Source organism: Rattus norvegicus, chromosome 1, assembly GCF_021556685.1.
Source record: "Rattus norvegicus strain SHRSP/BbbUtx chromosome 1, alternate assembly SHRSP_T2T, whole genome shotgun sequence".
In the NCBI taxonomy this organism is placed as follows: Eukaryota; Metazoa; Chordata; class Mammalia; order Rodentia; family Muridae; genus Rattus; species Rattus norvegicus.
Genome location: NC_141534.1, coordinates 168,342,328 through 168,355,662, shown reverse-complemented (window position 1 = coordinate 168,355,662; position 13,335 = coordinate 168,342,328). Strand labels below are relative to the sequence as shown.

Sequence of the window (13,335 nt, the reverse complement as noted above, 5' to 3'; positions counted from 1 at the left end):
GGGCTGCTGCACACCCTGGCTCTGTCCTACTCACTTCTGCCCAGGCCGCAGTACACAAAGCTCTTATCAGGCCTCCTTTGTAGGAACAGAGGTCTGCAGCCTGCATGCCACTTGACACTTCTTCCTGGGCCAGGGGCTCCCCTTCCTAGGCACTACTGTGGGCCTGGCTTCTGCCAGAACGTTTTACATAAAATGACCCCAAACCATGGATCCCCCTTTTGCTTAAAACTCACTTCACCCTCCAGGAAATCCACCCAAATGTGGATTTCACCCTCTAGTTAACAGCCTGGTGGGCCTCCATACCACTCCAAGACCTGAGCCCCACAGACCAATCCTGTTGTGGTGGGCAAGAGGCAGGTAGCATCTGCTCTGTGTATTTCCTGGGTCTGACTCTACTGTCTCCCTGAGGACAAGAAGAGCAGGTCAGCCCATGGCGAGCTTTCAGACAGATCCATGACCCCTCCCCCACACTTCTGGTGACCAGTCCAAAGTAGAGGCCATAATATGTTCCCAGTGACCCAAGGGGTGCTGGGTTCATTAGGGATTCCTGATAACTGGAAGGAGGGGAGGGCAACCTCACACTCAGCATGCACCCACCAATCACCCAGACACCACGGGAGGAACCATACAAATGAAATGCCAGCCCTCTTTAGGTAGGTCCCTGTCACCTTGGGCTGGGGGTATGGGAATTTAGACACACAGCATTCTTGAACTTAACACACTAGCCTAAATTCCCTTGGGGAGCCAAGGGAATTGCCTTATGGTGCAGGAAAGTGGGAATGAATGCCAGAAGAGAGCAAGGAGCAGAGGACCCTCCTACACAAACACAAATGCACATGGACACACACACACACACACACACACACACACACACACACTCACCCCAACAACAGTCTGTGGGGCAGGTCTGACAAAGGCTCAGAAAACAGGCATTTAGGATCACTAGGAAAGGCTGATGTGGAGACAACAGAGAGAAGGAAGGAGAAGGGGGACAGTGTTAGAAAAGAGCAGAACAAAACAAACAAACAAACAAAAAAAAAAAACAGGAGAAGCCGAGAAACGGTCCTGGAACTGTCTGAGCAAACCAAGGGAAAGCACAGCATCCTGGAAAAGCAGCTCAGAAAGTGACAGTCACACAAAGAGTGACTCATCCTCCAACCCTCCCACCTGCCCAACACCCTAGCCAGGGCTGCCCCTCACTCACCCTCAGAGGCCTGCTGAATCCTGTCTTGGGCCTGAGAACGCCTAAGGCTCCAGCCAGGTGGAGCAGTATGTGCCAGGGTGCCCTGTGTCTGCCGGTGGAAGCTTGTGTGGGCTCTGGCTGGTCCTGTGGCCAGAGCCCCTATTGTTGGCTGTGTCTGGGTCTGTTCCCTTGGATATGTGAGCCCCAGGTATGTCTATGTATACCTATGGGGAGTGTCTCTGAATGTGTGTAAATGTGTGTGTGTGTGAATATAATCATAAGTCTGTCCGGGAGGGAAAGAGATTGCGTGAGTGTATAAGTGTGTGTGAGTGTGTGTGTGTGTGTGTGTGTGTGTGTGTATCCAGCTCTGGTCTTTGCTTCCTGCTCTCTGCCTCTCTTACCCCCTCCCCGCCCCCCTTCAGCCTAGGCCAACACACTTCCTGAAAACACTGAGAGAGAAAGAGAGAAACGTCACCCATAATCCCCTGGGACAGATACTTCCTCCCCGCCCCTCAGGCCACGCCAGCACCAGCCAAAGTAAAATGGGGCAATTAGCCCTGTCAGCTGGTCCCCTGAGGCCTCACAGGGTACCAGTCCAGGAAGCCCTGATTCTGGCTAGCCCTTATATGAATCCTCCACCCTAACCTCCTGAAAGAGGCCCAAAGAGGCTGCAAAATAGGCTCCCTGAAGGGACAGTTTCTGCCCCAGCAACAGGTGATCAGTCTTCAGAAAGACCACGGATTGGCTGAGCGGCAAGGCATTCTGGGGCACTGAAGGGAAACCTTGCAAGGTGTGACTCCTGACAGTGGCTGGCCACTCTGGGCAAATACTTCCTTTCCCTCAAATACCTATAGGTATCCGAGTATCAGAGGAGGAAGCTGAGACCCACAGGGAGTTGGAAGGGGCTGTGTGGAGTGGCTCTGGGACCCTTGATCAGAAACAATCCCTCTGTGATCCAGAGAAGCAAGTCCTGAGGGTTTTGTCTCTGACATCTGAAGCTGAGTGGACAGGGCCAGGAGGCAGGATCTGAATGCTGGTTTCCTCTCTGGGGTGGAGTGGCTTTGGGCAAGTTTCCCTGCAGCCAATTCATAGGCATGGGCTGAAATAGTCAATGTTACAGATGCAGAGGTAAAGTGGGGTCTTCAGGATGTGTGTGAGCCTGCCTCTAAAAGCCCTCAGTTTGACCAGGCAGGAAGGAGGGAGCCCCATCTTTCCTTGTTTTCTGGTTTGCTTACAGCTTTTCTGTAGCCTAGAAGACTATCAGCCTCTTGCTTGTCACCATCCCCACAGATGGGATGACAGGAATTAAGGAGAAGGCTTTGGAGTGATGCGCTCAGGGTCCCTGAGCTCTATGGCCAGTCTGAACCGAGGCCTGCTCACATCATCTGAAGACGTCCAAGCTCAGCACCCACAGTGTGAAATCCCCTGGCATCACTGGCCTTTCCTCTCCATGACATGTCAAAGGGGCCTATTAGGTACTGCTTGCCAGGCGTTCAATAGTAAAGGAAACACTGACGAAGATCCCACAGCCCTAGGAGAGCTGACATTCTAATGGTGCCTGGCAGCATATGCACACACATATGTGCACAGTGACTCACACTTGACAGTACACAAACACTAAACGTGCCAATCTGCTTACCCAAACAGCATCTGCACACTATTAACAATGCGAACTGGCACTGCCAGCCCCACAGCAGCAATACGCTCAGGCTTGTGCATATGCCTACTCAGCCCGGGGGACCCGGATATACTGACCTGTCACCCGTACAGATCCCTGTACCTATTAGGACCAAGCATGGCCACCTGTAGAACCAACACAAATATGCACCACCCTGACAGCTGGCCAAATGTGCATATGTGTACCTACACATGTGTACAGACATGCAGACAGGCAAAACACCCATACACATAAAGTAAAAATTAAAAACAAAACAAAACAAAACCAGTGGCTGGAGAGATGGCTCAGAGAGCACTGAGTGCTTTTCCAGAGGTCCTGAGTTCAATTCCTAGTCAAATTCCCAGATGGTTCACAACCATACGATGCCCTCTTCTGGTATGTCTGAAGACAACGACAGTGTACTCATATACATATTTTTTAAAAAACCTAAAGCCTTTGTCTATCCATGAGCTGAGGACCGCAGATGCCTACGACTATCGAGGCCTCATCCCCAGGACAAAGGACGCCAGGCCTGGCACCACTTTGCCCTAAGGAATGGCCCCAAACTGTGCAAATCAAGATGTCTCTTTGCAACCTGTGGCTCCACATCCAGGAGTCAACAAACTGCAGATCCAAAAGTGTGCAGCAAACCCACATCTATCCTGAATACATGAGGCTTCTTTTCCTTGTCCCTATTCCCTGACAAATCCGGTATGGTAGTTATCTACAGACAATTCGCAGTGTATGTGGCACTGTAAGTAATGCCCAGAAGATTTGTATTACAAGAGATGGGGCTGGAAACACAGACCAGTGGGAAAGAGCTTGCCTAGCATATGCACAGCCCTGAGTTTGATCGACCCTAAAGCACAGAAAAACAAACAAACAAACAAACAAACAAGGCAAAAAAGCATGAAGAATGCATACAGATTTCTTGCAAGTATTACACCATTTTATAATTTGCCCCAACCCCATTCCTACTGAGGGGCCAGATGTCTTATTTAGAGGCCTTGACTCCCCCCATACACTAGCCAAGTACCTGTGTCCGGACTGTAGCTCTGAGAGTGGGCCTTGTATCCTGGGGCCCAGGGCTGTGGGCATGATTTTTATTTACCCTGAAGGTTTCCTGAACAGGTACAAGTGTCAGGAGACCCACAGAGGGCCCAGATAGGTCAGACAGGGCATCAAGGGCAGAGGGCAGAGGGCAGAGGGCAGAGGGCAGAAACCCCATCCTTGTTTTTTTCCTGATTTACTTACACCTTGGTCTATACCCTAAAATCTTATCCCAGGTGAATTCTTCCCCTTGTCCTCTTCTGAAGGCCTCTCCCTTCCCAAAACATCTCCAGAGGGTCAGCCTGGTGAAGTGGAAACTTAAGGGTTTCTTTGGAAAGTCAGTTGTGTCAGATGGTGCTTTGCTGGGGCAAACATGTAAAAGAGTGTTTTCCTGAAGCAGACACAGGTAAAAAGACATTTTGCTAAAACAGACAGGTAAAGGAATCTTTCACTGGAGCGGACACGGGTGAAAGGACGTTCTGCTAAAGCAAGCACGTGAAAGGGTGCGTGATGACGGATTCTTTGCTAACCACAGACACGTATTCTCGTCCACCTTACATAGCATTGTTGAGCTCTATTTGTCACCAAGAAAGACACCAAAAATCTTCTCAGAGGATCCTGTGGCTTCTTGCCGCTTCCACAGACTTGGGACAATTGACCGGGTGATGTCAGCAGATACAGACTGGTGTAGAGTTTTTGAAGATAGACTCATGTGAAGACACACGGTGAGGTAAGACCCGTGGAAGACACGTGACGTTTGGAGTCATAAATAGGAATTATACATAGGGCTCAATGGACAGTGACAGGGGCTTGACTTGCTTTTTACAGTGCTTCTTGTTCTCTGCTTCACTGAGAGGCACAGCCAAGAATTTCCCGTGTCCCTCCTGCTGACTCATGCCGATTCGGCTGAGGCCTGGCTGTCCCTGCTGGGTCAAGCCACCGCTGCCCATTCATGTTTACTATCCTGGCTCTACCAAACTGGACTGCTAATATATTTGTAAAATGTTCACGGGTAGATGGAGCTGCCGCCGGTGATTTCTGTAAACTGGACTGCTGATTCCTAACAACGCACGCAGATGAGATTTGCTCCAGAAAACAATTTCTAAACAGGTCCACTGCTCCTATATACTAATAACCTTTCTTTTCCACTACCTCTGGTATATGGTGGGCTTGAAGGGAGGTTAAAACGTTTAAAAAAACCATCATTAAAATTAAGGTAAAAAAATTAAAACCTACACTCTGGGTTGGGAGAAGGAAGGAGAGAACGGATGTGGGGTGGTATATCCAGGGTATTCCAGCAACTTTGAGTCTGCTTTGGCTCACCCTCATTCTCTCTCTCTCTCTCTCTCTCTCTCTCTCTCGTCTCTCTCTTTGTCTCTGTCTGTCTCTGTCTCTGTGTCTCTCTCTGTCTCTTTCTCTGTCTCTCTCTGTGTCTCTCTCTGTGTGTGTCTCTCTCTGTCTCTGTCTCTCTGTCTCTCTCTGTCTCTGTCTCTCTCTTTGTCTCTGTCTCTCTCTGTCTCTGTCTCTGTGTGTGTCTCTCTGTCTCTTTGTCTCTGTCTCTGTGTATGTCTCTCTCTGTCTCTTTCTCTGTCTGTCTCTCTCTCTGTGTCTCTGTCTCTGTCTCCGTCTTTCTCTGTCTCTCTGTCTCTCTCTCTGTGTCTCTCTCTGTCTCTCTCTCTGTCTCTGTCTCTGTCTTTCTCTCTCTGTCTCTCTGTGTCTCTCTCTGTCTCTGTCTCTCTGTCTCTGTCTCATGCTTGCACTCTCCCCTGCATGCAGGAGAATGGCCATTAGAGGGTGCAATAGCACCAAGAACAATGAATCTATACTGTGGTAACAGGGTCCTGAGGATGCAGGAAAAACATCTTGTGCTTTTTTTCCCCATCAAGTACATCTCATAACTTTAGACCCGGTTTGGCCTAGAAGGTCCCCTGACTCAATGCTACTCTCCCATGGAGAAAACCTCACAGACTTTCCCCGCAAGTGTGTTCCCTGCCCCCACTTCCCATCGCTACCACGTACCTGCATGGACCCAGTTAGCCCTTCCCTCCATGCCCCAAGCTCCAGGATCCCAGCTTGAAATCAGAACACAACCCCCACCTCCCACAGAAGGCTGCAGAGATCAGCAGAATCCCCAACACCATCCAGCAGTGACAAGGACAAGAGACCTGTGACAGCACATCCCTTTAAAAATCCAGCGGAACTTCATTCCCCCAAATATATGACAGCCTGTCTTTAGATGCCTCTCTGGCTGGCACCAGAGCAAACAGCTGAAAGGGAGGAAGAAGTGGAGAGCCTGTAGAAAGAGGGAAAGCTCGGGGAAGCATGGAGGAGACTAGCTAGGGAGAGGAGAAGGGATTATGAAGAGAACAGAGAGTAAGCAGGCTGCAGATCAGACAGGTCCTGGGATTTGTCAAGTGCAGCATTGGGGGTAGGGAGTAGTATGATTGACAGAAGTACTCCCCAACCCCATACCTGAGCCTCCATCCCAGAGCTCCATCTTTCTCCACACCTCATCTTCTAGTGCCAGGGTGCACCCTGGTCTCACGGGTCAGGTGCCCCAACAAACTCACATATCTCCCAAACTTTCTCCCTTCCTGGGCCGCCCTCAGTGATGGCGCCACCTCCCACTTGCTGGTTTAGACACCTGGGGGCCACTGTGGCTCCCCTGCACGGATCCAGGTATCCTTAAGTCCTGGCTATTCTTAGGTCCATCCCTCACCCCACTCTGCCCCAGCCTGGCCCTGCTCTCTTCTCTCTAAACTTTCAACCCTGGCTCTTCCACACTCTAGGACCTCCCACCCACGAGCTGTGACGTCACTCACCTGGTCTGCGGATAGGGGGGCCCGGTTCGAGGAGGTACAGGAGGAAGGCTCGGTTCTACTGAGTGCCTCTTGGCAGGCAGTGGGGGCAGAACAGGATCTGGGGGTGCTGTGGATGGTGGAGTGAAGCAGGCAGGTGGGAGGCAGCTCCTGCGGGGTGGAATGGGTGGAGCAGCAGGCAGACCCTGGTCCTCTCCAGCTGTGGGTGGCGGCTCAGGTGGAGTGACAGGCACAGGTGGTGACCGGAAGATGTGTCGCTTCATCGGCACAGGTCGTGGGGCAGGGCGAGGCACAGGGACCGGCGGGGGTGCATGGGCACGGTGCAGACCAGCCAGGATACGGCGGCGGTGGCCAGGGAGGTTCATGCCCATGTCCACCAGGCTGGCATCGCTGAGGCCTTGGCACTCAGTGGCCCACACCAGTCCATGCTGCTCAAAGAGTGCTGTGTACTGCTCCAGGTGCAGTGCCCGCAGCCACTCCGCTACTGACAGTGCGGCATCATGGCCCTCCGCCATGGCTTCTGGCTGCAGAGGTCCAGGGCTAGGCTCAGATCTGAAACAGAAGGTTGCAGGTAAGAGGTACAGCAACCGGGATCATGGCCAGCAGTGTCCCTCTGCGAGCTTCCACACTATGCCAGTCGGAATCTTGAATGTCATGATCTCAAATGCAGAATTCCAAAAGATTGAAATCTAAAGCCTAAATCCCACAGACTACAATCCTGAGAGACAAAACCTGGAAAGCTGAAAAAAGCTCAAATGCCCAGACCTGCTCAGGCCACGAAGTCAAAGTCTATTTATTCTCTTGCTGTTAGTGGCGTTCATGTTTTGACTCGGGATTTTGCTGTTTCTCTTTGGCTCTGGCCTTGAACTAGCCCTAAACTCACTATGTAGCCCAGGCTAGCCTGAACTTACATCAATCCTCTTCCCTCAGCACCGAGATAGGTATGTGCCACAATGCCCAACCCCAGTTCCATTCTTGTGCATCCACACTGTGCCCACATACCAGGCAAAACTGACTGCTGAGAGCCAGGCCTGACAAGACAACCCTGATCTCCCCGATCTGTGAGTTCCTGTGTTCCTAGCATCTAGCTCAAGGGTTCTTCACATATTAATCTCCTCTACAGCCATAACACCCCCAACCTACAGGCTCAGCTACTGCCATGAGACTGGCAAGTGGCATGGTTGGTGCTGGGTAAGACACCCAGGACCCATTCTTCTCTGCAAGGCCCAGGCCAGGGCCCAATCCCTGTGTGGCACCTATCCCCAGGTGACGGCCAGGTTTGGAGGCTCAGTGAGCACATGTGGGATCAAAAGGCACCTCCACTGGCCTCCATGTCCCTCAAGTGGAGTGGTCCACAAGGGGAAAAAGCCCAGGCCACACAGCCTCTGAATCCTGGCCTTCTGTGCAATCCCCTCCCTACCACCAAGGCAGAGTTAAAAGACAAAAACGGAAGCAAAACTCATTAGCTCGCATGTTCATCCATTCATTCACTGACTCAGTCATCAGAGCAGCCAGGCACTGGACAGTGGGAACTCAGCCTCACACCAGGCACTGGACAGTGGGAACTCAGCCTCACACCAGGCACTGGACAGTGGGAACTCAGCTTCATACCAGGCACTGGGCAATGGGAACTCAGCCTCACACCAGGCACTGGGCAGTGGGAACTCAGCCTCATACCAGGCACTGGGCAGTGGGAACTCAGCCTCGCATCAGGCACTGGGCAGTGGGAACTCAGCCTCGCATCAGGCACTGGACAGTGGGAACTCACACTCGCACCAGGCACTAGACAGTGGGAACTCAGCCTCACACCAGACACTGGACAGTGGGAACTCAGCCTCACACCAGGCACTAGACAGTGGGAACTCCCCCTCACACCAGGCACTGGGCAGTGGGAACTCCCCCTCACACCAGGCACTGGGCAGTGGGAACTCCCCCTCACATCAGGCACTGGACAGTGGGAACTCAGCCTCACACCAGGCACTGGGCAGTGGGAACTCAGCCTCACATCAGGCACTGGACAGTGGGAACTCAGCCTCACACCAGGCACTGGACAGTGGGAACTCACACTCGCACCAGGCACTGGACAGTGGGAACTCAGCCTCACACCAGACACTGGACAGTGGGAACTCACCCTCACACCAGGCACTGGACAGTGGGAACTCAGCCTCACACCAGGCACTGGGCAGTGGGAACTCAGCCTCACACCAGGCACTAGACAGTGTGAACTCCCCCTCACACCAGGCACTGGGCAGTGGGAACTCCCCCTCACATCAGGCACTGGACAGTGGGAACTCAGCTTCACACCAGGCACTGGGCAATGGGAACTCAGCCTCACACCAGGCACTGGGCAATGGGAACTCAGCCTCACACCAGACACTGGACAGTGGGAACTCACACTCGCACCAGGCACTGGACAGTGGGAATTCACACTCGCACCAGGCACTGGACAGTGGGAACTCACACTCGCACCAGGCACTGGACAGTGGGAACTCAGCCTCACACCAGGCACTGGGCAGTGGGAACTCCCCCCTCATATCAAGAACTTTCTGCTGAGAGTCCAAGGAAGACAGGAAGAGGCAACTAAGAGATCCAAAGAGCGAAGGCTCTTGGTCATCCCCACAGCACCGAGGAGGTGATGGTAATGTTCAGCACTGAGCTAACTTAACAGACTGGTATTTCCTTAAACAAACCTTATATAACCTCAAGCTAAATAGAAAACTCCTATTGCAGGGGCATGGAGACACGGCTTAGAGGTCAAGAACACTTGCTGCCCCTCCAGAGGACCAGCAACCATGTTGGATGGCTTTCAACCACCTGTAACCTTAGTTCCAAAGGATCCAGTGCCCTCTTCTGGCCTCTGAAGGACCCTGCATACATGTGGCACGCATACCAACAAGCAGGAACACATACATATACACACAAATAAAAATAAAGTTTGAAAGAGATTCCCATTCTGGTGAGGAACGAGACAGTGATTTCATTGTGTTTATTATCCAGATTGCTCTGAAAATTCTAGGCAACCACAAATGAGCAAGAGGTTGAAAATATAAATCAGGACAGATAAACCATCCACAGTTGCCAGGAAGAGTTTTGAGACGGGAGCCCAAGCACCTTCACTTGTTATGAGCGCAAATAGAAGAGTTTGGTGTGATCACTGAGTTCAAAGTTGACCCAGCAGACACCAGTGTTTCTGTGCAGTAACCAGGTGGGAACCAGGACGGAAGACCCTCCTCGGTGACAGCCTCGCCAAACGGAAAATACAAGGGTGAGCATCATAAGAAATATACACACCTCAGGGAGGTGACGGAGCTCCCTGCCAGTGCACTCGATGGGCTGATTCCCAGTGAGGGGAAGAGAGTGAAGGACGGAAGGGCACGGGAAGGGTTAAAAATGTTCTCACTCAGGAGAAGGCAGCAGGCAGGCAGGCAGAAAAAAGTTTGAGGTGTTACTCAGGGACTTAGAGGGTAAGAGCACTGGCTGCTCTTCCCAAGGACCCAAGTTTGATTCCCTAACACCCACACAGTGCCTCACAGTAGTCTGTAACTCCAATCCCTAGGGATCCAACACCCTTTTCTGGACCCTCAAGCACCAGGCACACATAATGGACAGACAAATAGGCAAACAAAACACCCGTGCACAAAAAAAAGATGGCCTGGACAAACGGGAAGGCATAACTTCTGGATGGGCACCACCACGGTACTGGTTCTCTTGCCTCAAACCTCCTGTGTAGCTGAGGATGACTTTAACTTTCAAAACCTTCCTCTTCCACCTCCCAGTTACTGGCATGTGCCACCACGCCCCGCCATGCAGGCGCTGAGTAACGAACCCAGAGCTTTCTGTCCGGGAACAGGCACTCCACCAACTCAGTCACGTCCTTGTTCACTCCCTACATTTTCCCCCCCAGACTGTGCCCTTGCCATTAAATGCCATGTGACACAGTACATAAAAATTAAGCTACTCTGCACGGTAGAACCCACTATAACAAAATGGGAAGTAAAAAAACAACCTAGGAGGTGTCCCCTAGCCACTTACTTCCCCAAAGGTGAGAAGCACCAAGACATAGGACATTAGCCGGGCTTGGTAGAGCCGGCCTGTGGTTCCATCGCTCGGAATGTACACAGTACCTGTCATGGGGTAGGTAGTCCTCCCCGACTGGCAGGGGTGCCTCCAGGAAGGGCAATGTCATAGTCACTAGAAGAGCCCCTTTGAAGGGGCTGTTGCCCTTTGAATACAAGTGTTCAATTAAAGCCAACCTGGGCTACTTGATTTTTTTTTTTTTTTTGGTTCTTTTTTTTCGGAGCTGGGGACCGAACCCAGGGCCTTGCACTTCCTAGGTAAGCGCTCTACCACTGAGCTAAATCCCCAGCCCCTACTTGATTTTTTTGTTTTTGTTTTTTCCTTTTTTTTTCCGGAGCTGGGGACCGAACCCAGGGCCTTGCGGTTGCTAGGCAAGCGCTCTACCACTGAGCTAAATCCCCAACCCCAACCTGGGCTACTTGAAACTCTATTACAGAGGAAACGAGGAGAGGGAGAATTCAAGTGGGTGAGGACGCACACAAGTGTGAGCGCATCTGTCAGCTCCACACAAGCTAGAGTTCCTCCTGGGAAGAGAAAATGTCAGTTGAGGAATCACCTCCATCAGACTGGCCTGTGGGACGTTTTCTTGATTGATGACTGATGTGCAAGGACCCAGACCACTGTGAGCCTTGCACTTCCAGAGCAGGTGGTCCTGGCTTCGGTAAGGAAGCAGGCTAGCACGTCATGAGAAGTGAGCCAACAAGCAACACCCCTCCACGGCCTCAGCTTCAGGTCCTGCCTCCAGGTTGCCGCCTTGAATTCCTGCCCTGACATCTCTTCATGATGTAGGCTATTAGATGAAACCAACCCTGTCTTCCCCAAGTTGCTCTCAGTCATGGCGTTCGTTACAGAAACAGATACCAAAACTAACGGAAAGAGAATGATGCGGGGCAGTGGGGAATAATCTGAACAGAGACGTTCAGAGGAAGAAATGGCACACACAGCCTTTAAACACAGGACAAGGCACTCAATGACACACAAGGGTAAAACTCTGCCTTCCACCCTGCATGCAGCCAGCACAAAGAGCCTGAGTATACACAGTGTGGGTCATGGGGTAGGTAGTCCTCCCTGATTGGCAGGGGTGCCTCCACAAAGGACAGTGTCATAGTCACTAGAAAAAGCCCCTCTGCCCCTTGCTCTTTGACCTAGTGACCCTGGGTTAAAATACAAATAGAGGTGTTTCTCCTGCAGTGTTACTGGCACCGATCCAAAGCAACACATATGGGAGGTTATCAGCTACCAAACCGTGTATCACAGAAGGTGGAAATAACCAAAATGTCCACCAGCCAGGAAATGAATGACTAAATTATGGGGTAATCATGCAATAAAATACCAAGTGGCCTTGAAAATGAGGAAGATCGAAGATCCTTTTACACTGGTGTGAATGATTTCCCTGTTACGTGAGCAAGAACCAGAAAGGGAGTGTGACATTCTGCCTTTACACACAGGAAGAGCCAACAGCAGCAACGACAAATGAGGTGCCAGGATAAGGGTTAGATGTGTCTCCACAGAGACGAGGCGAAGCCACACCAGGGAACTCTCCAAAGGAAGGGAGGTAAGGGCTGGGAGGGTCCTGAGGGAGCAGGGACAGAAACACAGATGATCTTCTAAGGGAGGAGAACACAGGAATATCTTATTCTTGAAAAATTAAGGGCTGGAGAGATGGCTCAGCGGTTAAGAGCACTGACTGCTCTTCCTGAGGTCCTGAGTTCAATCCCCAGCAACCACATGGTGGCTCACAACCATCTGTAATGAGATCTGATGCCCTCCTTTGGTTGTGTCTGAAGACAGCTACAGTATGTTCATGCATGAAATAAGTAAAAAAATAAATAAAATCTTTTTTAAAAAAAAAGAAAAATTAACTAAACATAGAACCTTGCACACACATTGCTCAGGTCCCTCTCAGGTCCTAGAACAGCCTTGAACACAAAAACTTCAGCTTCCCTGGAAAACTTCCCTGGTGTGGAGGAAGACGGTGGCTCTTATAGTCTGCCACCTAGTGTTCAATTATGTGAGTTCTAAAGGAAGGGTCACACAGTAGAAAGAAACAAATACACTCGTGTTCTTGGGGACAGCGGCCCTCAGTCACATACAGCAGAAAGTCTTCCAGGGTTGAACTAGAACCTGAAAGCAATTTCCAAACTGAAACTGGGCAAGGTTCTGAAGTTTATATAAACTGATGTTAAAGATGTACGTCCAAGCAGGAAAAGCAAGGCGCAGAACACCACTGTGTAAACATCTGAGCTAAAGAAAAACAAAAGCAAGACAAACAAACACAAGAGCAAACCGTGAACACACATGTCTGGGAAGATACATAAGAAGCCACATTTGGGCCGAGTGGTACAATGGTGCATGGCTTCAATCCTAGCAGTCAGAAGGCAGGGGCCGGCCAATCTGAGTTTCAGGTTAGCCTGGTCCACAGAGTGAGATCTAGGACAGCCAGGACTACACAGAAAAGAGAAAGGCTGTTTCAGAAAAAACAAAAACAAACAAACTAAAAAGCTACATTGGGGGAGAAATGGCAGCTGAGGAAACCAGATCCTTTTAGA

General features: G+C 51.0%; 1 protein-coding gene across 1 annotated transcript in view; it reads right to left on the bottom strand.

Annotated features, from left to right (window-relative positions):
• Arap1 (ArfGAP with RhoGAP domain, ankyrin repeat and PH domain 1) overlaps window positions 1-13,335 on the bottom strand; it is a 65,516-nt gene that overhangs the window by 32,769 nt on the left and 19,412 nt on the right. Inside the window, 1 exon segment of the mRNA NM_001427363.1 lies at window positions 6,713-7,261. Coding sequence (NP_001414292.1) covers window positions 6,713-7,224 — 512 coding nt within the window. The 5' untranslated portion in view covers window positions 7,225-7,261.